Source organism: Lonchura striata, chromosome 29 (genome assembly GCF_046129695.1).
Source record: "Lonchura striata isolate bLonStr1 chromosome 29, bLonStr1.mat, whole genome shotgun sequence".
NCBI classification, from domain to species: domain Eukaryota; kingdom Metazoa; phylum Chordata; class Aves; order Passeriformes; family Estrildidae; genus Lonchura; species Lonchura striata.
Genome location: NC_134631.1, coordinates 4,770,119 through 4,796,656, shown reverse-complemented (window position 1 = coordinate 4,796,656; position 26,538 = coordinate 4,770,119). Strand labels below are relative to the sequence as shown.

The 26,538-nt window shown below is 49.5% G+C and overlaps 2 protein-coding genes across 2 annotated transcripts in view; one reads left to right on the top strand and one right to left on the bottom strand.

The window, feature by feature from the left end:
- The window catches only part of LOC144247624 (uncharacterized), a 1,666,419-nt gene that overhangs the window by 1,170,926 nt on the left and 468,955 nt on the right, over positions 1-26,538 (top strand). The gene's annotated exons all lie outside the window — the stretch shown is intronic.
- On the bottom strand, positions 2,242-13,115 carry LOC144247602 (olfactory receptor 14A16-like). The gene is made up of 2 exons (XM_077788894.1): positions 12,190-13,115; positions 2,242-2,473 (listed from the first exon to the last, which is right to left on the bottom strand). The coding sequence occupies exons 1-2, from the start codon at positions 13,113-13,115 to the stop codon at positions 2,242-2,244; spliced, it is 1,158 nt and encodes a 385-aa protein (XP_077645020.1).

The window sequence follows — 26,538 nt, the reverse complement described above, 5'->3', positions numbered from 1 at the left end:
GAGCCCCTTGGACTTACTCCAACGGGTTGAGCCAGGGGTGTGTAACTGGGGCAACTGAATCTCCTACTGGATGTTCCTGTTAAATATCCTAATTAATCAACCTTTATGAATTGTTGAAATCAGGGTCTGGGTGTGCCCCATTCCCACTGAGACACCTGGAAGCTTCCAATAAAGATCTGGTTTTTACTTTACTGTTCTAACACTACTGCAAGGGCTTTTTTTTTTCCTTTAATTATAGACAACAGGGGGTTGAGAGAAGCAGAACAGGAATTGTAATCCCAGAATGACAGAACATTCTGGGTTGAAAGGGACACACAAGATCATCAAAGGAATGTTTGAACATTTACAGACACTCCAGAACTGTGACTTTGGCTGGTCAGTGTCTCTGCTGGGAGCCTCCCAAAGGGCCTTCAGCCACTCCTCAGCCCTGGGCAGCAGCAGCATCACCTCTGTAGGGCCCAGCAGGGCTCTTCTGAGCTGCCCTTGCCCAGCTGCACACAGAGCCTGCCCCAGCCAGGGCCCTGCACACAGGCAGGTTTCTGTAGGGCCGGGCCGAGGGCACACAGGGTGGGATGGGCTCTGTGAGCGCTGGCAGGGACAAGGCACCTCTCAGGAGGGGATGTCCAGGCCCAGGGAGATGCTCAGGGAAGCAGAGGGGGCTGAGCAGAGCAGTGATGGGGTAACAAGCACATCCAGCCCGTCACCTTCCCTCAGCCACAGGGAATCCTTTGCCTCTCACATCTCTCAGTGCCAAACTCTGAGTGCAGCAGGAATATTGGGGATTTCTGACCTCAGAGAGCCAGCAATGTTGTGTGGGTAGGAAAAACATTCCCTACATATTTTCCCTGCTGTCCATGTCCTCCAGACATGGTAGTGCAGATGTTACCAAACCCTTCTGCAGTAGGAGTGATTCCCCTGACAAATCTTGAATATCCAGCCTTGTCCCTCTGCCACATGGCCACAAACCCAGGGCAGCAGGGCAGGGATGGCTCCTTGAGTGCCCCCACACACAGCCCTGCCTGCTCCTGGCACACTCAGCCAGCACAACTGGAGATCAGGCAGGGACCTGGGTGAAGGTTTTCCCAGAGCAGAAACAAGGGTGGGTGAGTCCCAGCAGTACAGCCTGCAGGGAATGGCCCAGGTTTGGCTCCAAGCAGCCTCTCCTGACTTGTCCCTGTCCTTTCTCCATGAACAGGTGCCCATGTGCAGCCACAGCAAATGTCCAACAGCAGCTCCATCAGCCACTTCCTCCTGCTGCCACTGGCAGACACGCGGCAGCTGCAGCTCCTGCACTTCTGCCTCTTCCTGGGCATCTCCCTGGCTGCCCTCCTGGGCAACAGCCTCATCATCAGCGCCGTAGCCTGTGGCCACCACCTGCACACGGCCATGTTCTTCTTCCTGCTCAACCTGGCCCTCAGCGACCTGGGCTCCATCTGCACCACTGTCCCCAAAGCCATACACAATTCCCTCTGGGACACCAGCACCATCTCCTACACAGAATGTGCTGCTCAGGTCTTGTTCTTCATGTTCTTCATCTCAGCAGAGTATTTCCTCCTGACCATCATGTGCTACGACCGCTTCATGTCCATCTGCAAACCCCTGCACTACGGGACCCTCCTGGGCAGCAGAGCTTGTGCCCACATGGCAGCAGCTGCCTGGGCCAGTGCCTTTCTCTATTCACTGCTGCACACAGCCAATACATTTTCCCTGCCCCTGTGCCATGGCAATGTCCTGGGCCAGTTATTCTGTGAAATCCCCCAGATCCTCAAGCTCTCCTGCTCCAAATCCTCCCTCAGGGAACTTGGGTTTCTTGCTGTTAGTGTGTGTGTAGGACTTGGATGTTTTGTGTTCATTGTTTTCTCCTATGTGCAGATCTTCAGGGCTGTGCTGAGGATCCCCTCTGAGCAGGGACAGCACAAAGCCTTTTCCACCTGCCTCCCTCACCTGGCTGTGGTCTCTCTGTTCCTCAGCACTGCAGCGTTTGGCAATCTCAAGCCCCCCTCGATGTCCTCCCCATCCCTGGATCTGGCCCTGTCAGTTCTGTACTCAGTGATGCCTCTAGCCCTGAACCCCCTCATCTACAGCCTGAGGAACCAGGAGCTCAAGGCTGCACTATGGAGACTGATGAGAGGAAGGTTTCAGGAACATTAAACTGCTGACCAATTTCTGCAAATAACCTGTAATAAAAGTAATCTGTGATGCTTCTTATAGGTTTCATTTTGGAGGTTCTTTTTCTTTGTTTTATTTCTTAATCTTGTCCACAAAGGAAAGCCATTCCATATGCCATTTCTCATTTTGCTTCTTTCCACCTTCCTTGTGCCCACAGACTGTGTCAATGAGGGGCTGCGCTCTCAGTGGCTTTAAAGGAACTAAAGGATCTCTCAGCAGAGTTTTCTGCAGAGATGTGCTTTTGTTGACTTCTCTGGAGCTGCAGCAGCATTGTCTGTGTGCAGAGCTGGGGCAGATCAGTGCTGGCACAGCAGCTCTGCTTCTGCTGGCCACACCATTCCTGATCCAAGCCAGGAGCCATTGGCCTTCTTGGTCACCTGGGCACTCTGCTGGCTCATGTCCAGCCTGCTGTCCATCAGTCCCTGCAGGTCCCTTTCTGCCTGGCTGCTGTCCAGCCCCTGTCTCCCCAGCCTGTAGCACTGCAGGGGTTGTTGTGGCCAAAGTGCAGGACCCGGCACTTGGACTTGTTAAACCTCACCTTGTTGGATTTGGGCCCTGGATCCAGCCTGTCCAGGGCCCTGTGCTGAGCCCTTCTACCCTCCAGCAGATCAACACTCCCAGACAACTTGGTGTCCCCAGGGTTCCATGAGGCCCCAGAGTGTCCCAATGGTCTCCATGATTCCATGATGCCTCCCAGTGTCACAATGTCCCTTTAGTTCCATGGGACCCCTTGGTGTCACAAAGTTTCTTGGATCCTTGGGCCCTGCAGTGTCACAATGTCACCGTGGCCCCCCAAGGCCCTGCAGTGTCACAGTGGATCCTTGGTTCCATGAGGTCTGGCAGGGCAGCAATGCTCTCCTTGGTCCCTCAGTGTCACAAAGGCCTCTTGGTCCCAAGGGACACTGTCAGTCTGTGGTGGTGGCGGGCACAACTTTCCCTGGGAGTGTTTTGTGCTCACGGGTAGGAGCCATGGGAGCCCAGCACACACACACACACACAAACACACACACACACGGAGCTGCTCAGCAGTGAGGACACGGGAGGGCCCAGGCATGGAGCTCCAGCGAGGGTTTATCTGGCAGTCAAGGGGTCTGGGGGTTAAAGACAAAGGAGGGTTTAGGGTATAAATACAGGAACAGAGGGGGTTGAGGAGAGCATCAGGGATGTCAGGGTTTAGGGGTGGTACACAGGAAAAGGGACTAATAGGGAATGCCAGGGTGGATAGGCAGGGACATAAAGCAATGAGAAGACAGGGAAGGGAGAACTTGCTAGAACATGAACATATGAGGGTAAAAAGGTTAGGAAAGGCCAACAGGCCAATTTGGAGGACAGATCTGGGACAAATTAACACAGTGCTGCAGAGTACCATGGGGGAAGCTTCTGTCCTCACCCTGAGCTGTGAGGAATGCCCAGAGCCTAAGGTGCATCTCTCCAGGGCATTGCTGTTGCCCTCTCCCCAGTAAGCTCACAGGCCTCCACACAAACACACTGGAGATGTCTGGGGCCATTCATAATTTCTCTGCTCTCAGCACCGAGGCAATGGACTCTGGCACAGCACTGAGCTTATGCCTGTGGCAACCACCCCTGGCCATGGGGCTCCATGGAACTGCTTTCAGGAAACCCCCCAAGAGTTTTGGAGTGCCCCAAAACTGCTTCAGGAATGTGAGATACCCCAGCATCTCTTCATGAATGTAGACTATTCAAAAACTCACTCAGTAACGGGTTCCCCCTATCTTAATCATCCCCAAACTTTGGCTGTCTATTCCAGACCCCACCCCACCTCCCCAATGCCAACCCCAACTCATCCCACCCATTCTGGACATCAAGACCTCTTCCCAGGCTGTACTTCCCCCATTTCACACCTCCCAAACCCCATCCCACCCATCCCGCCCCACCCAATGCCCATTCTGATTTGCATCCCACTTTGCCCAATCTCCTTGCAACCTAATTTCACCCTGAGATGCAGTGGAAGCAAGTAGTTTTGGGGTGGGATTCAGTAGTTTTTAGTGGCACTGAGTTGTTTTGAGCTGACAGATCTGTCCCTCTCACCTTTGGAGTGCCAAGAAATAAAGACAACTAAACCAAATACGCTCAACACACCCATTTCCTCACAGATATCTCCTGTAATCCAAGACTCCCCAAAACACAAGTAAAATGTGAGGCTTTAGATGACTTTGATGAATTTGCTGATTTTTACCACAATTTTCTGTGTTTTGAATGGAGGAAGATAAAAGATAACTGGAGCAAAAATAAAAGGAACACCAGCCACTTCCATCTGTGTATCACAGAGAATGTGGTCACCAGGGCTCTGACCAGGGTGGTCCTCTGATGGGGATGGAGCTGGAGCAGCACACGAAGCTCTTCCTGCAGGTGGGGTTCTCGTAGGGCTTCCCTTACTGGTGCCTCCGTTGGTGCCAGGCAAAGAATGAGCGGTCTGAGAAGCTCTTCCCACACCGGGGACACTCGTAGGGCCTCTCCCCGGTGTGGATGGGCCAGTGGGTGACAAAGGCAGAGCTGCAACTGAAGCCCTTCCCACACTCTCCACACTGCAGGGCCCTGAGACCAAGGGACCATTGTGACACTGTGGGGTTTCATGGAATCCTGGAGAGCACTGTGACATTTCTGGGCCTCATGGAACCAAGAGGACTGTAGTGACACTGTGTGACTCCAGGGAATGTCAGGATCATTGTGACACTGAGAGGCTCCATCAAACCAAGGGTCCATTGTGACACCACAGGGCCTCAGGGAACCGTGGAGACCATTATGACTCTTTGGGGTGTCATGGGACCAAGGGACCATTGTGACATGGTGAGACCCAAGGGAGCCAAAGGTCCATTGTGACATTGGAAGGCCTCATGGAATCATGGAGACACCATTAAGAGACTTCACAGCCTCATGGAACCAAGGGGCCATTGTGACACTGTGGGGCACCATGGAACCAAGGAGACCATGGTGACACTGAGGAGACTCATGGGATCATTGAAACCATTGGGACACTATGAGGCCCCCTGGAATAAGCAAATCATTGTGAAACTGCGATGTGGCTGCAACTCTCTGGCCACAGAGCTGCAGGCACAACTTTCCCAGGCATCATCTTGGGGAAGGCTGTGAGAAGATCAGAGAAAAGAATGAGAAACAATTCTTATCTTTACTTGCTGCACCTGCTGTTGCAAACATTGGAATGTGTTATGGAGATTTGTTTGCCAAAAGGTGATTTCTTAAATGGCCAGTGGTGCTGTTGTTTGCATTCAATGACCAAACTGGTCTGAGTGCATCGGACTGTCTGTAAGCACGATGAGTTTTTCTGAATAAGTATAGTATAGTATAGTATAGTATAGTATAGTATAGTATAATAAAGCAATTGATCAGCCTTCTGGAATCACGGAGTCAATGCTAATTATCACCATGATGGGGATATTATGCTACAATTCTGTGAGGTCTCATGGCACCAGTGAGACCATTGTGAACCTGGAGGTCCCCACAGAACCAAGGGGACCATTGTGACACTGTGGGGCCTCGTGAAACCAAGAGGCCTTTGTGGCACTGCAGGGCTGCAGGGAACCAAAGGTCCATTGTGACACTGCAGGGCCTCGTGTCATCAGTGTTCCATTGTGATACTGTGGAGCCAAAGGAGACCATTGTGACATCGCAAACCCCAGGGTCCAAAGGTCCATTGTGACATTGTGGCCTCATGGAACAGAGGAGTTCCGTGTCATTGTGGGGCCTGGGGAACCACGGAGACCCCTGGGACACTGTGGGGTCCCAAGGAACCAAGGAAACATGGAACAGGTCTGGCTGGTTTGGCCTCCAGGGGCTGCCTGACAGCTTGGCACCTGCAGGGTCTCTTCTCATCTGCTATTGAAGCACTGGGGTTCGGGGCTTTTCTTCCTATGGAAAAGAACTCTCCTTCTTCTCTAGGCACACATGGCCAGAACTGGGGTTTCACCTCCATTTCCTTATATCCAGGGATTGTTCCCATGGACATATTGGCAGGACAAATCTGGCAGGCAGTCATTTGGTAAGGGTCACTGCTTATCTGCTTCCAAAATACGGGGGAAGGATCCAAGCTTTCCTTCCTTTGGGAAAGAACTGTCCTGCTTCTCCAGGTGCTCATGGCCAAAATTGAGATTGTCTCCAAAATTCCCTATCTCCAAAGATTGCCACCAGACAAAATCTGCCACTCCTGACAAGTCTGCCTGGCCTTGGCCTAATGAGACTCTCACCTGCCTTCCAAACAGTGGGGCTCTGTGCTTTCCTTCCTATGGAATAGAACTGTCCTTCTCCTGCAGGTGCCAATGGCCATATTGGTATTTCACCTCCAATGTTGACTGTTGTGACAGACTGGAGGAGATTGTTGGCTGGAAACATTTCATGTGTAGGGGAGGAAGGGACGGGATCAGCCTTGCCCTGCCCTGGAACCCCAGCACTGCCCTGCCCTGGAACCCCAATCCCCCCAGAGCCTCTATCCCAGCCCAGCAGTGTCTGCCAGTCCCTGGCACAGCACAGGCAATGTTCCACAGCCACCTCTGGAGCCCCAGCCCAGCTCCTGAGTGACCAAATGACCCCAAGTCCCACCTGGGGGAAGGGCCCAGGAACACCAAGGGTTATTTAAGGCTGACCACAAGGCAAGCACACATCTTGACCCTACCTGCTCTTGGAATTTCCATCTGAACACCACTGGAATCCAGGAGTTGGTAGCTGAGTGTGTGCTTCTCTGTATCTTATTTTTTCTCTCTTTCTGTATCTACCTCTTCTATTTCTGTACTCTTGCAAATATTGATTAACTTAAAATTGAACAGGCTCAGAGTTTGTGAAGTTGAATGGGCCATCATAATGCTTTGAGAAGTTTTTTTTGTTGATTGAATGCCGTATTAAAACGTTTGCCAAAGTTTCACTGATTTTCTAAATTTCCCAGTAAAGGCTGTTTTGTTGCTTAGAGCTCCTGAGAAACTCTTGATAGTATTGCTTCAGTGCATCCAACTCAGAGGATACAGATTATTGTCATTCCTTTCAAATGTCTCCTTGAGAGAGTTTTTTAGTGCATGGGGGTCAAGGCTTGTGTGTCCTGCTTGGCACAGCCCAGGCAGGGCTTTCACAGCCCCATCCCACACTCCATTTCCCACCTGGAGCTGCTGGTGCCTCTGAGTTCTGCTGCCCCAGCCCCAGGGACGCTCTCCTTGTCTGCCCATTCCCCCAGGGTCTCTGGGCAGGGATGGCCTCAGTGGGGGCTGCTGACATCCTCAGCAACTTGGAGGCTGCTGCTGAATTTTACTGCTCCAGAGGCTTATTCAGCCTTCAGCTCTTCAGTTCAGGAATTCAGTGCCTCAGGACTCATTAACATTCAGAATATTTGAACTAAGCCAAGCCTCTGGGAATAATTAAAGTTTCCAAATCTTTTGTGGTTGATTAGACAGATTTCAGGAGCCTATTTAAAGTGAATACACTATATTTACAAAGACCATGAGAAAAGATTTCTTAGCTTCTCTTTAGATATTTTTTCCTGTTAATTCATTGATAAGTGCAATCTCCAATTGACACTGAATGCAAGCACCTCCTTATGCAGTTGGAATAGATATGAAAATCAAGACCCTTTGTGGCTGACAATCCATCAGACTCTGTCCCTACCCCCACCCCACCATTTCCCCCATCCAAGCCCTGGCACTCAGAGCAGCCTTGTGCAAATCTGAGCTCCCTCCAGCCCAGGCTGCACCTTCAGGTTTCAGCTCCTGGGCTCCAACTCCCACCTGCTTTCCTTGGAGAAGGAGCTGCCCCAGACACAGAGGGATGTTCATTTATTGCCAGCCAGCAAAGCCAAGGGAAGGCACAGCTCCATCAAATGCAAAAGTCATTCCTCTGCTGGCTATTAAATCCACTGTGCACAGCAGACAGTCTCAGAGCAATGGAAAACACCTTCTGTGCCCAGCACAGATCCCAAGGTCCCCCAAACCCTTCCTGCCCCGATTCTGCACAGATTTGCTCTTTGCACACACGAGTCACAGGCTGAAGGCAGGAGCTCCCTCCATGCCCAGAGGGAGGAAAAGAGGGAAAGCGGATGAAGAGCTCTCCTGTGCAGAGCCAAGGTCCAAGTGCTCCTGCAGTGGAAACCACAACTCATCAGGTTTGTGTCCTTTGGGCTCAGGGACTGGTGGCACTCAGAAGCACAGAAAGGTTTCTTGCCAACAAACACAAGTTCCACATTTGAACAATTTAATAACCATCACAGCTCTCCCCTCAGCTCTCTGTGATGTCCCAGCAGCATTTGACATGTCCCCCATCCCCAAGGGATTTTCATACAGGGACAGTTTTAGACAAAGACATAAGAAAATGTAATTATGTAATAGGTATAAATATAAGTAAGGCATTGAATAATTATATATTTATTTTAACTTCAGAAAAATTTGAGAAGTCCCTGAAGCTCAAAGCATGAGACCAGTCAGTGGAGAGGCACTTGAATGACCAGAAAGCATCTGGAGGAATAAATCTGGGAGTAACAGGAAGGACATAGATGCAGCTGCTCTAGTGAAGAGATGTTCTTAGACAAGGCCATTTTTAAAAGGAGAAGTGGAAACTGAAGGAAGAGGGACAGGAAAGAATAAACTGAATCTTGGTGACTCAAGTAGATGCGAAGATCAGTATTTCTCCTCCTGCCATCAGTACACTTCCAGGAAATTACTGTTCCTAGAGGGAAAACGTTGCCATTTCTTAAAAGTACTCAAGTAACCTGGATAATAAAAACATGTCTGTATATTAGGAAACAGGAAGGTATTAAAACTGGTGCCCCTTTCCAGGCAGACATCAACATCAGCTGTGTGCCCATTACCAGGCAATGCCACCTGTGCCCTGAGGTGCCGAGCTGGGACTGGATCTCTCAGAGAGGAGCTGAGGGAGAGCAGAGCACCTTGCAAGCTGCAGGTCCCTGCCAGCCCCGCAGGGCTCCTGTGCCATCAACATCTGCTCTGCTCCAGTCTGGAACAGGACCCAGCATGGTGCCGGGACCATCAGAGAGCTGAGGTGTGTGCTGGAATTCCATGCTCTCCCCATGGCACAGCATCCCTGCATTTCCCTGCTCCAGCCTTGGTCTCCAGCAGAGCCATGGGGGCTCTTTGGGCTCCTGAGTGTTCCTGCAGCCCCCAAGGGCAGCTGAGCTCTGCCTTGGGCACAGGCAGCCCTGGCCAGCGCAGGCCATGCTCAGCAATTCCTTGTCTGTGCCCGGCCTTGCTGCCAGCCCCGGCAGCGGCTGCATGGCCCCTCGGTGGCCCTGTGCTGGCCCAGCCATGGTGCCACAGCCCCTGTGCAGCCCAGCCCAGGACAGGAGCATTGCGGCTGGGAACGGCCCCTGTGCCGTGGGGCCCTGGGCAGCCTTGGGGCTCTGTGCCCCATGGCCTCCCTGCTGGGCAGCCTCTGCCAGCTCCTGCCGAGCCCGTGGCACCTGTGGGGCTGCACAGACAGCCCTGCCCGGGCTCTGCCGGCCTCGGGGCCAGCAGAGAGGCGGCCAGGGCTGGCCATGGCCGGGAACAGGTCCTGAGCCCCGCAGGAGGATGGAGCTGGGCCACAGCCAAACTCAGCCCAGGGCAGAGCTGGGCTCAGCAGCCAGGGCTGCCCAGGGCTGGCACAGACAGAGGCTGGCGCTGACAAATGTCCTGGGCCCCTCCCTGCTCTGTCCATGCCCCAAGGGCACAGAGCAGCCTCCTCTCTCGGGCTCTTGCCTGTTTTCAATGCCTGCCCAGGCGCTGGCCCTGCCCCACAAGGCCTGGGCTGAGTCCTGCCCCTGCCCGCTCAGCCAGGCTGAGATGGACACTGATGGTTCCTGTGCCAGGCTCTCCCAGCCCAGCCCAGCTCCCTGCCAGCTCTGCCAGCTGCCCTGAGCTCTGGGCAGCACCAAGGGCCTCTCCCCAGCACAGCCCAGCCGGCTCTGGCCCCACAGCTCTGCTCAGCCCAGGCTGCTCTGGGCACTGCCCCATGGCCTCAGCCCCTGCCAAGGGCACAGCAGCAGCTGCAGCTCAGCCAGGACTCAGCCCCACCATGGGGGAAGGGGCTTGGCCAAGGCCAAAGGAGCTCCCTGGCTGCCCTGCTCCCCTCTGCCTGAGGTGCTGAGAGCTCTGCAGCCCCTCCTGCCATCCCATCTGCCCAGGCCAGCACAAGAGCCCCGGCCCTGGGGCCCTCCAGAGCTGCTCCTGCTCCAGGCCCAGGGCCCATCCCAGAGCTGGGGCAGCCACAGAGCTGTGCCCATTTCTGCTCATTGCTGCTCTGATGGGGATGGATCCTCAGCCCCTTGGAGGTAGCTGACGGATTTTACTGCTCCAGAGTCCTCTTCTTTCTTGAGCTCTTCAGTTCAGGATTTCAAAGGGGAAAGCTCATATACATTTGTTTAAAACGCCCAAACAAGAAAATCACCTGGGAATAATTGAAGTTGTCAACTCTTCTGTGGCTAATAAGACAGATTTCAGAAGTGTATTCAAAGATAATGTACATTGAAAACAATGAAGTGATAATGGTTTTGTCCTGCTTTCTTTTCTTGTTTATCGATTGATATAATCAATGTCCAATTGATATTGATCCCCAGCACCTTCTAATGCAGTCTAAACATATATGAGAATCAAGACTCTTGGTGACTGACATTCAATCACTCTTTTGTCCCCACCCCCTCGCCACATTTCCGTCTTTCATACCCTGGCACTCCTATGGATCAGGAATGGTGTGGCCAGCAGGAGCAGGGCACTGATTCTTCCCCTGTGTTTGGCACTGGTTGGGCAGCACCTCGAGTGCTGTGTCCAGTTCTGGGCCCCCAGTTTTGGAAGGACCTGGAGGGCTGGTGTAGAGAGCTTGGCAGAAGAATAGTTAAATAGCAAGGGACATGAAACTGTAAAATTAGTCAAAGTATGAAGGGCTACGTGACTGCTGTAAGGTCTCCATGACCCTGAAAGCAGGTGGTGTGCAGAAATCAGGATGATTGAAACTGCTTGGTATGTATAAAAGATAAAGAGGAACAAAGAAGTACTAACTACAAGGACAGTAGAGCAAGATAGTAGCACAAGTCACATAGCAACCAATCATGAGCTCGGCTTTTGCAATATGTATGAGCTAATTAACGAACATATATAAACTGTGTAATCTGTCACAATAAACTGAGACTTGATGATCATGATAGCATGAGTCTTGTCTCCCGCGGCACCCCCCAACAGGCTGGAATGTGTCCAGAGAAGGGCAGCAAGGCTGGTGAGGGGTCTGCAGCACAAGTCCTGTGAGAAGCGGCTGAGAGAACTGGGATTTTATCCTGGTGACACTGTGAGGCCCAAGGATCCAAGGGACTTTGTGACATCAAGGGGTCCCATGGAACCAAAGGGACATTGTGACACTGGGAGGCCTCATGGAATCATGGACACCATTGGGACACTCTGGGCCTCATGGAATCAAGGTGACACCAAGTTTGCTGCGAGTATTGATCTGCTGGAGGGTAGGTAGGCTCTACACAGGGCCCTGGACAGGCTGGATCCAGGGCCCAAATCCAACAAGGTGAGGTTTAACAAGTCCAAGTGCCGAGTCCTGCACTTTGGCCACAACAACCCCTGCAGTGCTACAGGCTGGGGACAGAGGGGCTGGACAGCAGCCAGGCAGAAAGGGACCTGCAGGGACTGATGGACAGCAGGCTGGACATGAGCCAGCAGTGTGCCCAGGTGGCCAAGAAGGCCAATGGCTCCTGGCTTGGATCAGGAATGGTGTGGCCAGCAGGACCAGAGCTGCTGAGCCAGCCCTGATCTGCCCCAGCTCTGCACACAGACATTGCTGCTGCAGCTCCAGAGAAGGCAACAAAATGACATCTTTGCAGAAATCTTTCCTGGAAGATCCTCTAGTTCCTTGAAAACTACTAAAAATTAAAAATGGCACAAACAATGACATTTATTGTGGACAATATGAAAAAAGTAAAACAAAGGGTAAAACAATCCATAACCAAACCATAAAAAATTATCAAAGATTACTTTTATTACAAGTGATGGCAGAAATTGGACAGCAGTTTAATGTTCCTGAAAGCATCCAGTCACCAGTCTCCTCACTGCAGCCTTGAGCTCCTGGTTCCTCAGGCTGTAGATGAGGGGGTTCAGGACTGGAGGCACCACCGAGTACAGAACTGACAGGGACAGATCCAGAGATGGGGAAGAGATGGAGGGGGGCTTCAGGTGAGCAAATATGCCAGTGCTGAGGAACAGAGAGACCACGGCCAGGTGAGGGAGGCAGGTGGAAAAGGCTTTGTGCCGTCCCTGCTCAGAGGGGATCCTCAGCACAGCCCTGAAGATCTGCACATAGGAGAAAACACTGAACACAAAACATCCGAAAAGCAAACATGCAGTAACAGCAATGAGCCCAAGTTCCTTGAGGTGGGAATTGGAGCAGAAGAGCTTGAGGATCTGTGGGATATCACAGAAGAACTGGCCCAGGGCATTGCCATGGCACAGGAATAGGGAAAATGTATTGGCCGTGTGCAGCAGAGCATTGAGAAAGGCACTGGCCCAGGCAGCTGCTGCCATGTGGGCACAAGCTCTGCTGCCCAGGAGGGTCCCGTAGTGCAGGGGTTTGCAGATGGACACGTAGCGGGCGTAGCACATGATGGTCAGGAGGAAATACTCTGATCCAAGGAAGAAGAATATCAGAAAGACTTGAGCAGCACATCCGTTGTAGGAGATGGTGGTGGTGTTCCAGAGGGAATTGTGCATGGCTTTGGGGACAGTGGTGCAGATGGAGCCCAGGTCGCTGAGGGCCAGGTTGAGCAGGAAGAAGCACATGGGCGTGTGCAGGTGGTGGCTGCAGGCTACGGCGCTGATGATGAGGCCGTTGCCCAGGAGGGCAGCCAGGGAGATGCCCAGGAAGAGGCAGAAGTGCAGGAGCTGCAGCTGCCGCGTGTCTGCCAGTGCCAGCAGGAGGAAGTGGCTGATGGAGCTGCTGTTGGACATTTGCTGTGGCTGCACATGGGCACCTGTTCATGGAGAAAGGACAGGGACAAGTCAGGAGAGGCTGCTTGGAGCCAAACCTGGGCCATTCCCTGCAGACTGTCCTGCTGGGACTCACCCACCCTTGTTCATGCTCTGGGAAAACCTTCACCCAGGTCCCTGCCTGAGCTCCAGTTGTGCTGGCTGAGTGTGCCAGGAGCAGACAGGCCTGTATGGGGGGCCTCTCGAGGAACCATCCCTGCCCCACTGCCCTGGGTTTGTGGCCATGTGGCAGAGGGACTAGGCTGGATATTCAAGATTTGTCAGGGGAATCACTCCTACTGCAGAAAGGCTCGGTACCATCTGCACTCACACTTCTAAAGGACATGGAGAGCAGGAAAGAATTTTTGCCATTATTTTCTTACCCACACATCATTGCTGGCACTCTGAGGTCAGAAATCCCCAGCATTCCTGCTGCACTCAGAGTTTGCCACTGAGAGATGTGAGAGGCAAAGGATTCCCTGTGGCTGAGGGAAGGTGAGGGGCTGGATGGGCTTGTTACCCCAGCACTGCTCTGCTCAGCCCCCTCTTCTTCCCTGAGCATCTCCCTGGGCCTGGACATTCCCTCCTGAGAGGTGCCTTGTCCCTGCCAGCGCTCACAGAGCCCATCCCACCCTGTGTGCCCTGGGCCCGGCCCTACAGAAACCTTCCTGTGTGCAGGGCCCTGGCTGGGGCAGGCTCTGTGTGCAGCTGGGCAAGGGCAGCTCAGGAGAGCCCTGCTGGGCCCTGCAGAGGTGATGCTGCTGCTGCCCAGGGCTGAGGAGTGGCTGAAGGCCCTTTGGGAGGCTCCCAGCAGAGACACTGACCAGCCAAAGTCACAGTTCTGGAGTCTCTGTAAATGTTCAAACATTCCTTTGATGATCCCGTGTGTCCCTTTCAACTTAGAATGTTCTGTGATTTTGGGACTACAATTTCTGTTCTGCTTCTCTCATCCCCCTATTGTCTATAATCAAAAGAGAAAAAAATCCCCTTGCAACAGTGTTAAAACAGTAAAGTAAAAACCAGACCTTTCTTGGAATCTTCCAGGTGTCCCAGTGGGGATGGGGCACACCCAGACCCTGATTTCAACAATTCATAAAGGTTGATTAATTAGGATATTTAACAGGAACGTCCAGCAGGAGATTCAGTTGCCCCAGTTACACACCCCTGCCTCAACACATTGCAGTAGGTCCAAGGATTTCTTTGCCCCAGTTTTAGTTATGACTGTTCACATTCTGGTCAAAACCAAAATATGCTTCTTGTAGGCCCTCTTCCTGATAATAAGACTATGCAGTATTTCAGGAATATATTTTGACAGTCAGTTTATTGTACTAAAATCTAAGAGAAAGGTAGGAAACATACTAGTGTCAGCAAAGATTAGAGTTATATAAGAACATCATAGTAGTTTGATAAAGCTAATTAAGAGTTTAATGGAGTTTAGTAAGGATTATAGTTTTATAATCCTAAAATAGTAATTTACAGAGCTACGAGTATATGAAAAATGTATAAAAAGCAAAAATTTTTTTGTCACCACCCCAACATTGTCATCCTGCTCCAAGCAGGAAATTGAAAACACTCTCAGGAAAGCTCCTGACCTTTACAGCAATCCCAGGCTTACCTTCTTTGGGAAGTGTCCTGCGGAGCTGTGCCCAGGCTGGTCTGGAGCTGGGAGCAGCCCTGCCCCAGCCAGCCCCTCTCAGCAGCAGCACCTGCCCTGCTCAGGGTGGCTCCTTTCCCCCACAGCTCCTGGCCAGCGCTGGGAGCAGCTCCAGGGCCGGCTGAGAGCTGTCCCTGGCAGGCAGCAGAGTCCCTGGCCCAGCACAGCGCCCTGGGCTGCAGGACCCTGCTCTGCAGGACAGCCCTGGGCACCCCTGGCTGCTCTGCACAGGAGATGAGCAGAGAATGCACTCACAGGGTCTGTGGGCATTGGGATGTTCCAGCTTTAGGAGATCACTGCAGGAGCTGCAGCTGCATTGTCCTTCAGCCAGAGGTTCCTGTGCCAAGGGCTGGCAGTGATTCTGCCCCAGGCACTTCTCAGCCCCTTCCCAGCCCTGACTGATTGAAGCTCTCTGTGCCTCTGTGCTGTGCCCAGGCTGGCTGCAGGCAGTGCCCCAGCCCTGCTGTGTGGGAACTTTGGGTTTGGCTGGGGTTCTTGTGTGGTGGTAGAGCTTCTTCTTTAACCCGTGTTTTCAAAGGAAAACTCCACAGTTTCTTCTTGTTTGGTCTCAAGATGTTTTATTGCTAGTTATCTAACAGATTAAGTTTTCAGGCTGCGGCTCTTTGGTCAGTGGCCCAGGTAGAGAGGCACATACTCTTGACGCCTTGACTGGTGTCTTCTTCTCTTCTCTCTCCGCCTAGGGCTGTTGCTATCTTTTATAAGATATATTACGTATAACATGTTTATAATTATTCTTCAATACTTATTATTTATGTTACTAAGTGTTTTTCTATTCTAAACTAATCTATGAGTGCCAACATTATCAAGAACATGGAGGTAAGGAAGAAGAAAGAAGAAGGATGGGTTTAGCCCACTTTCTTCCATCTTAGAACTTCTGACCCCTATGTACAAAGTAAAAACCCCCCTGTATATGTACTAAAACCCCCCTGTACACTACTAAAAAATATTTATCTCTATTTTGTGACTATATTTACTATACTATTTAGCACTTTGTGACTGCTTGTTCTACCTTCAAAGTTGGTAATTCATTCCATGGTTCAAACTCGAAATCACAGCTAAATCCAGCTGCCTGCTGGGGTCCAGACTGCGTCTGACTACGGCTTGGAACCTCTAAAAATGTCTGAGAGGCATTTTGAGTTCCCACATCTCCCCTCCCTGTTTGAACTAAAAATATTTGCTTTGCCACTTTGTTCAAGGCCCTTCGAATACACATGAAAATGCATGGCATGACAAGCAGAAGAACTATAAGCCTTATAAGAATATATGATATTACTTTTAAAATTTCTTTCCACATTGGTGAGAGATCAAAAAGGTTAAAGAAATTATCCCACTAGGACCCTGTTACTTTTTTCAGCTTGGTGATATTATTTTTTATTTGTTTTATATTTTCATGAATGGATTTTGAATGATCTGACAAGTTCATGCAGCACATCTCCTTAAATTCTTTACATCTGTGCCCATGTGACAGTAGCAAATAATCAATTGCCGCTCTGTTTTGAAGCACTGCCTGTCTTGCACTGCTGATGTCTGTTAACATGTCACTCAGTGCAGACGAAATGGCACGACTGTGTTTGCTCAGCCAGCAAGCTCTGTGGTCTAATTGTGTCAAGGCCACCCCCGATGCTGTTTGGGGCGAGAAGATTGCAACTGCAATTCTCCGAGCCTTGTCTTAGGTATAAACATCATCATCACAATTTGGACTATATTGATTAAGGGATCTTTTTTCTTTGCATGTCTGCTCCTTTAAAGTTTTTAAATCAGGTGCAATTAATGAGAGTTCCCTAATGTTGTATGGACTGCCCTTGATTTTTGTAGGGATAGTAGGCTAAACTTTGTCTCTGCAAATCAAAAACACTCCCTTCGGTAAAGTGACTGGGTGTTGAAGGGATGCTTTGCTTGTCACCTTGGTGTAATTGCACCAAGATGATGCATTTTTATAAAAAGATTGATTTGGAGTGACATCTATTGTATGATTATCTGTCTTTGCCACTCCCACTGGATTAAATTTGATGTAATATTTCATTTTTGTTGACCTAAAAATATCTAGCTCTGGAGGTTCTAGGTGAGCCACAGGAAGGTATGGTGTCTAAACATGCCACCCTTCTATAGGATCTGAAAAGGTTTTTAAAACCTTTAGAGGGATATTTTTTGGAATTGGCTACTCCTTCACTGGCACACTTACCAAACATGTTGAAAATGGTTTCCCTGGCTTTGAATGAGTTAGACAAATATTGTTTAGACCCGCTGCCTTTGCCAAAGTTTCCCACACATTTTCCCTTGGTTGTTTCATGGGAAAGTCTGTCTCATTGTCTAAAGTAACGGACAAGAGAATGAGACACATGAATACTACTTGTCTAAACTCTATGTCTATGTCCCCAACCTTTGTGAAAAACCCTGCAATGCAGCAATATTCAAATGACACTTAATTTCCTCGAAAAACCCTAAGTCTCTGAATAATTAATTGTTGTCTGACGAGACGTTTGCAGCGTCTTTGTCTGCCTCTGTCTGCGTGTTCTCTTCTTTGCTCCTCGGGTCTGCATTTACCTGCTTTTGTATTTGAAAAGGTTTCACGTGCCTCGCTGACACCCATTTCGGTCCTCGCTCTGTGGAAACACAAGCGAAACCCTTGCCCTAAGTTATTAATGTAAATGGACTTTTAATTTGTCCTGATTCTGGATTTCTGATTAAAACTAAAGGATTTTCTCTTAACTTTGCTTGTGTACTGTTTGTAAAATGCCTAACAATTGGTGGTGTGGGCTTTGAGAAAGAACTATTTAAAAAATTTAATACATATAGAGCTTTGTTTAGCCGCATATAAGGTGTTGAGCTTGCCTCTCCCCTTTTCTGTTTATCTAAAAGGGATTTCAGGGTGTGATGTGTTCTTTCAATGATTGCTTGACTTGAGGGAGAATAAGGAATACTAAAAATGTGTTTTACTTCTTATTTTTTTAAAAATTTGTTAAGTACTTTATTTGTATAAGTCGGACCATTATTTGTTTTTATTTCTTGTGGCACCCCGAGTGATGCAAAAGCTTGCAAAAAGTGTCTGCAGGCATGTTCTGCGGTTTCCCCTGTATGTAATGATGCAAAAATTGCCCCTGAAAATGTGTCAACTGAAACATGGATATTTTTGAGCCTCCCAAAAGATGGGTATTTTGTGACATCAGCCTGCCAGAGCTGAAGACTCTGCAATCCCCTTGGATTGACAGCTCCTGTAGACGCAGGAGGCTGCACAAGCTGACAGTCTGGACAAGCATTGATGATCTTCCTCGCCTGACTTTTGGAGAGGCGAAAGGATTCCATCAATGCCTGTGCATTTTGATGGAAAAATGCATGGCTCAATTTTGCCTGCTCAAAAATATCCGGCAATGTCTGAGATATTATCATTGTGAGTTTGTTTGCTTGAGTATTTCCCTCTGCTAAGAACTCTGGGAGTGATGAGTGTGCCCTGACATGTGTAACAAAATATTTGTGTTCTCTATTTTCTAAAATTGTTTTCATGCATGACAGATATGAATATAAAATTTCATTGTCAGTGTGTTTCAAAAGTGATCCTTCTAACCGTTTGACCACATTTGCAACATATGCTGAATCTGTGACCAGATTGAGAGGTTCCTGAAACAATTGAAAAACCCTGACAACTGCTGGTAATTCTACAATTTGTGGTGAACTCTGTACCATTTTTATGTCTGATTCCCACTCTCCTGTTTTTGAATTTTGCCATGTAACTACTGATTTGTGAGTTTTTCTTGAACCATTGGTGAACATTGTCACCCCTTCCACTGGTTCTTGGCTTATTTTTGGCTTTTCTCTGAGACTTACTTTCGCATTCAGCATCCTGTGAGCTGGAAAATGAACAGTACAAATTCTTGGATAACCTAACAGAGCAATTGCAAAATCTTGTGATTTCTGCATCGCCCATTCAAAATATACTTTTTTCAAAGGAACATGAATAACTGAGAAATCTCTGCCTGACATTGTTAACAACCTGGTTCTCGCTTTAATGATAATCTGTGCTACCATTTCTAGATCTGTAAGAATTGTTTTTGAGGGCCTGTAAGCTAAGAAAACCCACTCTATCAACAAAAGAGGGTCTATTTGAGACAAATCTTATTGGAAAATTAACTTATATAATTGTGCTGTTTCCCCCAACACTGCTAAATGAAAAGGCAATGATTCTACAAAGCGATGTGTTTGTCTCTGCTGAATTATGTCTGTGATCTTTTCAAGATCCTTTTTTGCTTCAGGCGTCAGAGTTCTGGGAGATTTGATGTTATTGTCCCCTCTCAAAAGATCGAGCAACGACGAGATGTCATCATTGGTGATTCTCAGGATCGGTCTCATCTAGTTGATCTCCCCCAAAAGCTGTTGCAAATCTTGGAGATTGGTGACCTTTGTGTTGATTTCCAGTTTCTGTGGCCTTATTGTTTGTTTCGTGATTTTCCACTCCAGGTATTTTTAAGGTGTAATTTCTTGTATTTTTGGTGTACTAATTTCCAGTCTTGCTTTTTGCACCTGCGCAATCACACAGTCACGAACTTCTTGCACCTCCTGTTTTGTTGGTGCTGCAATGAGCAAATCATCTATATAATGGATAATTTTTGCTTTTGGATGTTTCTCTCGTGCTGGGTGTAAAGCTTGGGCCACATACCATTGGTAAATGCTTGGAGAGTTTTTGAGTCTCTGAGGAAGAACCGTCCAGTGGTATCTCTGCAAAGGTTCTTCTCTGTTGATGCTTGGGACAGAAAACGCAAAGCGTGGAGCATCATCTGGATGAAGTGGAATGCTGAAAAAACAGTCCTTGAGATCAATGATCACAAGCGACCAGTCCCTTGGGATCATCGAGAGAGATGGAAGCCTAAGCTGCAGTGGCCCCATGTCCTCGATGACTTCGTTGATTTTCTTGAGATCATGAAGCAGTCTCCAAGACTCTGAAGTTTTCTTGTGAATGACAAACACTGGGGAATTCCATGGGCTGTTTGTTGGTTTGATGTGTCCCTTCTGTAGCTGTTCTTGGACTAACTTTTTTAATGCACTCAATTTTTTTTGCTCTAGGGGCCACTGATCTACCTAAACAGGATCATTTGTTTTCTAGGCTAGTTTTAAAGTGGCGAGTGCCACAGTGACCCCTGTTAAAAATCTAATTCTCATTTCAGTCCCCATTGTGCCAAAAGGTCTCTTCCCCATACTGTGATGGGCTTTTGCACGATGAAAGGACGGATAACTGCTGACTTTTTTCTCGGACCTGTGACAACAATTGCGTTCTCACTCTGCATGCACAGGGAACTCCCCCCTATGCCTGTGAGAGAACCTAAAGGTGCAACTAAGTCCCATTTCTGAGGCCAAAAAATGTATGAAATAACTGTAACATCCGCTCCTGTGTTAAGTATCCTTGTAATAGCAATTGTCTTTTCGTTATAAGTCAACTGACAAGTAACAATGGGCCGATCTCGGCTCAAATGTTTCACCTAAGATGCATGCACTTCTGCTTGATCACCAGGAAAAGAGTCCCGTTTGTTGAACACCGGCATGGCTTGCCTTTCTGGATGAGATGGCAAAGCCATAGCTCGAGCAATCGGTGTGTTTTGTGGAATTGTTAGAGGTGGTTGCAAGGCTTTTGCTGTGACCATCAACTCCTCATTACGGTTTGCTGAAATCAAAGATGGATAAACAACAAGTCCAAGGATACTGCTCCTGTCCTTGGCCATTATTAAAAAGTCCTGTCTTTTCTAAGAAGTCCCTGTGACACCTGTAGGTATCACTGCATGGCTATTGTCCAAAAGACACGTCAACTTGGAGGTTGCCAAGATGCATTGGAATCTGGGTGGTACCAAGTCTGGGTTGCTGGGGATTTTGGAGATTGCTCTGCTGAGGGGTTCTGTTTGTTGCTCCCCGAGGATTGTCCTTGCTGGTTCTGTGTCACTGCCAGGATTTGTGTCTGAGCGCGCTGGCATTGATTCGCGCTCTTTTTCCCGTTTCCCGGAATAGGAAGAAGTTTCTCATCCACATCTGTTTGTGAGTGACACTCACTTGCGAGATGTTTCCCTCTCCTGCACTGAGGGTAAAGGTCTGGTGGCTTGTTGGGCTTTGAAAGTTGTGGGCAGTTCCTTTTAATATGTCCTTGTGCCCCACACCCAAAGCACCGTCTTTCTGCATTAGGGTTGCCCTTTGTATAATTTGCAAGAGCTTCCCTAACACGTTTTTCAATTTGATCTCCCAAGTGTTCCTCCATGATGGAAGCAACATGTTGTGGTGTCCCCACCTTGCTGCACGCCTCGATCATGTTTGCCAAGGTGGCCTGGTGCGGCATCATGCTGATGATTCGTCTGCACTCCGGATTGGCATTGGAGAACGCGAGGCTTTTGACCAGGTGTGGTTTCGCTCCCTCCTCACTCACCTGCCGCTCCACCGCCTGAGAAAGACGATCTACGAATGAAGAAAACGGCTCTGTAGGACCCTGTTTGATCTCAGTGTAGATGGTGTCTTGGACCCCCGCTGGAGCAATTTGAAGAATCGCCCTCCGTGCTGCCTCTTTGATGTCGCTGAGCACGTGACGCGGGAGTCTCACCGCCTGTTGAGTTGGATCGTCCTTAGGAGGATCACCAGCAAGCTGCACCATGGTGAGGTTTGCATTTGGCCCACCCTGGTATTTGGCTCTCAGCTCCTCTAGGGATCTCCTCCACGCCTTCTGCCACACGAGAGCTTGGGTGTCTGTAAGGACTGATGTTGCAAGATATTTAAGATTATACGGTGTTAAATCATACATTCCAAAAATACTTTTTAACATTTGCTTGAAATATGGTGATGACAACCTATTGTCCCGAATGGCCTTAGCTAAATCTTTGATTGCTCCACGGTCCAGGCGCTCCCATCTCGGGTTTTGGCCCTGAGCGTCATAGTTCACTGGCATCATTATATTTCCTGAGCTCTGCAATAAACCTTTCTCTTTCTCTAATTTTGCTCGAATGTCTTGCTAGTCCACTTTTGCGCTCTGCAAAGCTGTAAATTCAGTGGGTACTTGCCTGTAGGGTGGAGTCATCTGTTGTGGCTGTAGTTTTGGTGCAGCAGCACTCACCGATACCAATGGCGTTTGCAGCATCTGTGAAGACGAAGGCTGGAAGCCTCTGGAGAAAAGTGAAGCATCTGCTGTGGAGGAGAACACACGACTGCCTTGCATTATTTGGAAAATTTTTGGAAGATGAACCAACAGTTCTGGCTGTGACTCTAAGGCTGTGCTTAAATATCGTAAAAGAAATTCAACAACCCCCTTTGATATTAAAATTGACTCTCTCTGCCCTGAAAGTTTGGCAGACCTTGATTTTGGAATTGTCCAAGCTGGGACACCCTCCGAAGCGGTGATGCGTATCATTTCCTCTCGTTGCTGCGCCTCAGCAGAAGTGTCCTGAGTCTCGCACTGTTCCGGTGTCAGTGGAGGTTCCTGCTGCCGTGCAGATGTGACCTTTTTCACCCTGGAGTTTTTCTTATTAGAAACTGGAAAAAAGTCCTGCAATGTTACAGTCCCACCACTGGGTGGCGCAGTGCCCTGACCGGACAAGTTCTGCGCCGCCTGTTGCAATGTTGTGGTTCCGCCGCTAGATGGCGCTGCCGCCTGACCAGCTGAGGTCGGAACCGCACTCTGCTCTTCAATCTGCATTTCGATAAACATTTTAGCATCTCTTCTGTCAACTGATTTACATTTGCAAATCCCACACTAATTCCCGATAAACCTTTGAGCATTTCTCTTAACAACTGATTCACGTTTGCAATCCCTGCAGTTGATGAAACTGACTCTTGTTGTAACAACTGTTCTAATTTGGTCATGTCAGAAGCAGACAGGGATTGGCCGTGGGCTTGGGCCGTCTGTTGCCATGGGAACTGTGATGGAACTGTGCCCTGAGGAATGTTTACCTCCTGGCCACGCCCCATCCCTGCCTGCGTCATCTCAGGGGAGTGAACGCTCCTGCTTCAACCCTGGCTATGCTTTGGCCTCGCTCCGCCCCGCACCGCCTCCGAATCAGAGCCACTGCCGTCCCCCCCAAGGCTGACGCAATCACCCTCCTGTTCCCATTCCAACCCTGATGTTTCCGTCTCACTTTGCCCGTCTCCTGGCTCCATGCCAGCACCCACAGCCTGCGCGCGCCGGCTCCGCCCCCTGTGTGCCCGTCCCGCGCATTCGAAATGTGAGAAACCCCCTCCACCCGTGGCTGTCGGGTTTTGCTCAACCTTCACACACGTGCCCGCCGCCTGAGCTGCAGCGAGGAACGCCTCCCGCTGTCCCTCTGCCGCTTCCTCAGCAGCCCTGGCTGCTGTGGTCATGGAGCCAAGTTCCCGCGCCCTTTGGGCAGCCGCTTCTGCGGCTTCACGGATTCTCGACCCTGAACGCGTCCCCGGGTACTCCGAGCGTACCACTGCCGCACTCGCACCCCCCACTTTCGCCCCGATCTGTCCCGCCCCCACCGCTCTCCCCGGCCTCGCTTTCTGCGCGGGCTGTTTTGAACTCCCAGCCTGCGCAGATGTGGAGGCGCTTTCCTCTCCCTCCTCCCCCTGCTCTGCACTCACGTTCGCACCTTCCCCCACCGGAGCTGCTGCCGCCGCCGCCGCCCCCCCCAGCGTGGGTTTGGACTTGGGCAAGGCCTTCCTCCCACTGAGGGTCGCGACTGTGCCTTGCTCACTTGCCTCCGTCTGTGGAATTTCTGCGTCGGAGGAGCTTAGGGACTCTTGGGAAACTGAGGAACAGTGAGAACCCGGGGACACGGGACGCGATGGGGTATCATCTCCCTGATTTTCCACAGAAAGCAATCCTGCCTGTCCTGTGTCTGTGGTGAGAGGATCTGTCCCAAGCTGCTGGCCGGACTGTCCCCCCTCCTGTTTGTCACCAGGAGCCGTAGCTGCCTGGCTTGAGCTGCCGCATTGTGAGAGTGACTCTAGAACTGTTCTTGCTGAAGATAAAAGTTTTGTGGCAAGCTTGTTATTTTTTATAGCCTGATAATATAATTGCTTGTTAATTTCCTGCCAAAAATTTGGCTCATACAACAAATCTGGATCTGAGTGTGGGAAGTTACACCGCACCCATAATAATAAATCTTTCAACTCCTTTTGAGCAATCTCTACCGGATGGGCAGAGATGATGCCCTGGAAAGCAGATACTATTTCTTTTTCCTCTTGGGAGAATTCCCCCCCCATGTTCTTAATTTTGACCGTTCTCACCAAAAGCTGTGTCGGCTCGAGGTCAGTCCGGAGATGGCACTGATCACCGTCCATCAGGTCACAGGTGAGAGATCCCAGGCGCGCTTCTGGGTCGTCTCCTCCCTGAAAAGTCCCCGAGACGAGTTGTTTCGGTGAAGGTCAGGTTCTTATCTCGAGCTGTCCGCTCCCTCTCGTCTTGGAATTTGTGGCGAGTGTGTGCTCTGCTCTTCTCTCTTTTTTTTTTTCTTTCTCCGCTGATGAAGGTTGGAGGTTGTTTGATGTTTCTTTTTGGTCTTCTTGTTGATGCCCACCCACAGGGACGCCAGTTGTGGGAACTTTGGGTTTGGCTGGGGTTCTCGTGTGGTGGTAGAGCTTCTTCTTTAACCCGCGTTTTCAAAGGAAAACTCCACAGTTTCTTCTTGTTTGGTCTCAAGATGTTTTATTGCTAGTTATCTAACAGATTAAGTTTTCGGGCTGCGGCTCTTTGGTCAGTGGCCCAGGTAGAGAGGCACATACTCTTGACACCTTGACTGTTTGGTGTCTTCTTCTCTTCTCTCTCCGCCTAGGGCTGTTGCTATCTTTTATAAGATATATTACGTATAACATGTTTATAATTATTCTTCAATACTTATTATTTATGTTACTAAGTGTTTTTCTATTCTAAACTAATCTATGAGTGCCAACATTATCAAGAACATGGAGGTAAGGAAGAAGAAAGAAGAAGGATGGGTTTAGCCCACTTTCTTCCATCTTAGAACTTCTGACCCCTATGTACAAAGTAAAAACCCCCCTGTATATGTACTAAAACCCCCCTGTACACTACTAAAAAATATTTATCTCTATTTTGTGACTATATTTACTATACTATTTAGCACTTTGTGACTGCTTGTTCTACCTTCAAAGTTGGTAATTCATTCCATGGTTCAAACTCGAAATCACAGCTAAATCCAGCTGCCTGCTGGGGTCCAGACTGCGTCTGACTACGGCTTGGAACCTCTAAAAATGTCTGAGAGGCATTTTGAGTTCCCACACTGCTGGGCTGGGAGAAGAGCTGCTCAGCAAGAGAAATGTGCTTTTGAAGCTCTGCTTGGTTACCAGGATCACTCTCTGTGCCAGGAGCCTGGCCCAGCTCAGCAGCACAGATACAGCACAAGGACTTTAATGACCCTCTGGAGCTTTGTGCTCAGGCCCTGAACATCAGGCCCTGAGCGGGAGCTGCAGAAACCTCTCCAGAGCTCCAAGTCAGAATCCAACTCCAAAGTTTCTTGGACTTTTAATGGGTACCACTGAGGGACACGACTGAGAAAGTGTCCCCAGGCCTCAGGCAGAGCAGAGAACTGGAGGCACTGATGGCAGGAGGGAACAAAGAGAAGCCAAGTCTTGGTGCCCTGGGGCACAGCAGGGTCTGTACCACCAAGGGCTGTGAGGAGACACCTTGTCCTGAGGCCCTGGGGCCTCCTGGCACAGCCCCAGCCAGGCTGGGCACTGTCAGCCCCTGCTCCTGCCCTCAGCATCCCCCCCTAGCCCACATCCCAGTGGCCTCAAGGATCTCCTGGAAGGAGTCCCTGGGGAGCCTTGGTCAGGAATGGCCCTGGGGGCTCCTTCATGCTCCCAGGGACTGCAGGTTTTTCAAAGGACTTTGGCTTTTGCTTTTGCCTTGGAGTCTCTGAGAGGTTTCTGCAATCATGGCCTCCAATTATCTGCTTTAATTAGTCCCTGGAGAGGCTTTGTCAGTAACAACACTCAGTGGGGCCCATTCATGCTTCAAGGTACTTCAGTTCTTTTAAGGTACTTGGTGTTTTCCTTTTGCTACAGACTCTGTGAGAGGTTTGTGCAATCATGGCCCCAGTTATCTGCTTTAATGAGTCCTTTGAGAGCTTTGTGCAGGCACTCAGTGGGGCTCATGAATACTTTGAGATTCTTAACTTTTGCAAGGTACTTTGGATTTTCTTTTCCATGCTGAGAGGTTTTTTTGCCGTTTTCAGTCTCTGAGAGGTTTTTGTGCCATCCTGGCCTCCAATTCTCTCCTCCAACGAGTCCATCAGGAACCTTTGTTGGGGATGGACCTCAAGGGGTCCCATTAATGACTCGAGAAACTTTGGGGTTTTCTTCTGACTTTGACTCCTGGAAAGATTTGTGCCATCTCCTCTCAGGCCCTGAGGTTCCAGGGCTCAGCTCCAAATACACCACGGGGCTCATTAGTATCAAGCAAGTCCTGACAATCCATGGCTCTGCCTTGATTTCCCTCTGCTCTAGTGCAGTTCATCAGGAAGTTTCTGTAGTGATTTTGGTTCGCCAATTTGAGATTTCTCGGCCAACGCATCAATTAGTATGGTGGGTTCAGTGTTGGCTAATTACGAGTGCACTCATTAGAATATACTTAGTCATTTCCTGCTGTGAGATAGGATTAGGAGAAAGGCAAAGTGGGCTCAAAACTTTAAGAGTGTAAATAAAAGTTTATTAACAGCACCTAAATGAAAGAGTAACAAGAATATGAACAAAACTTTCTGAACTTTCTGAACATCCTCTCTCCATACAACCTGA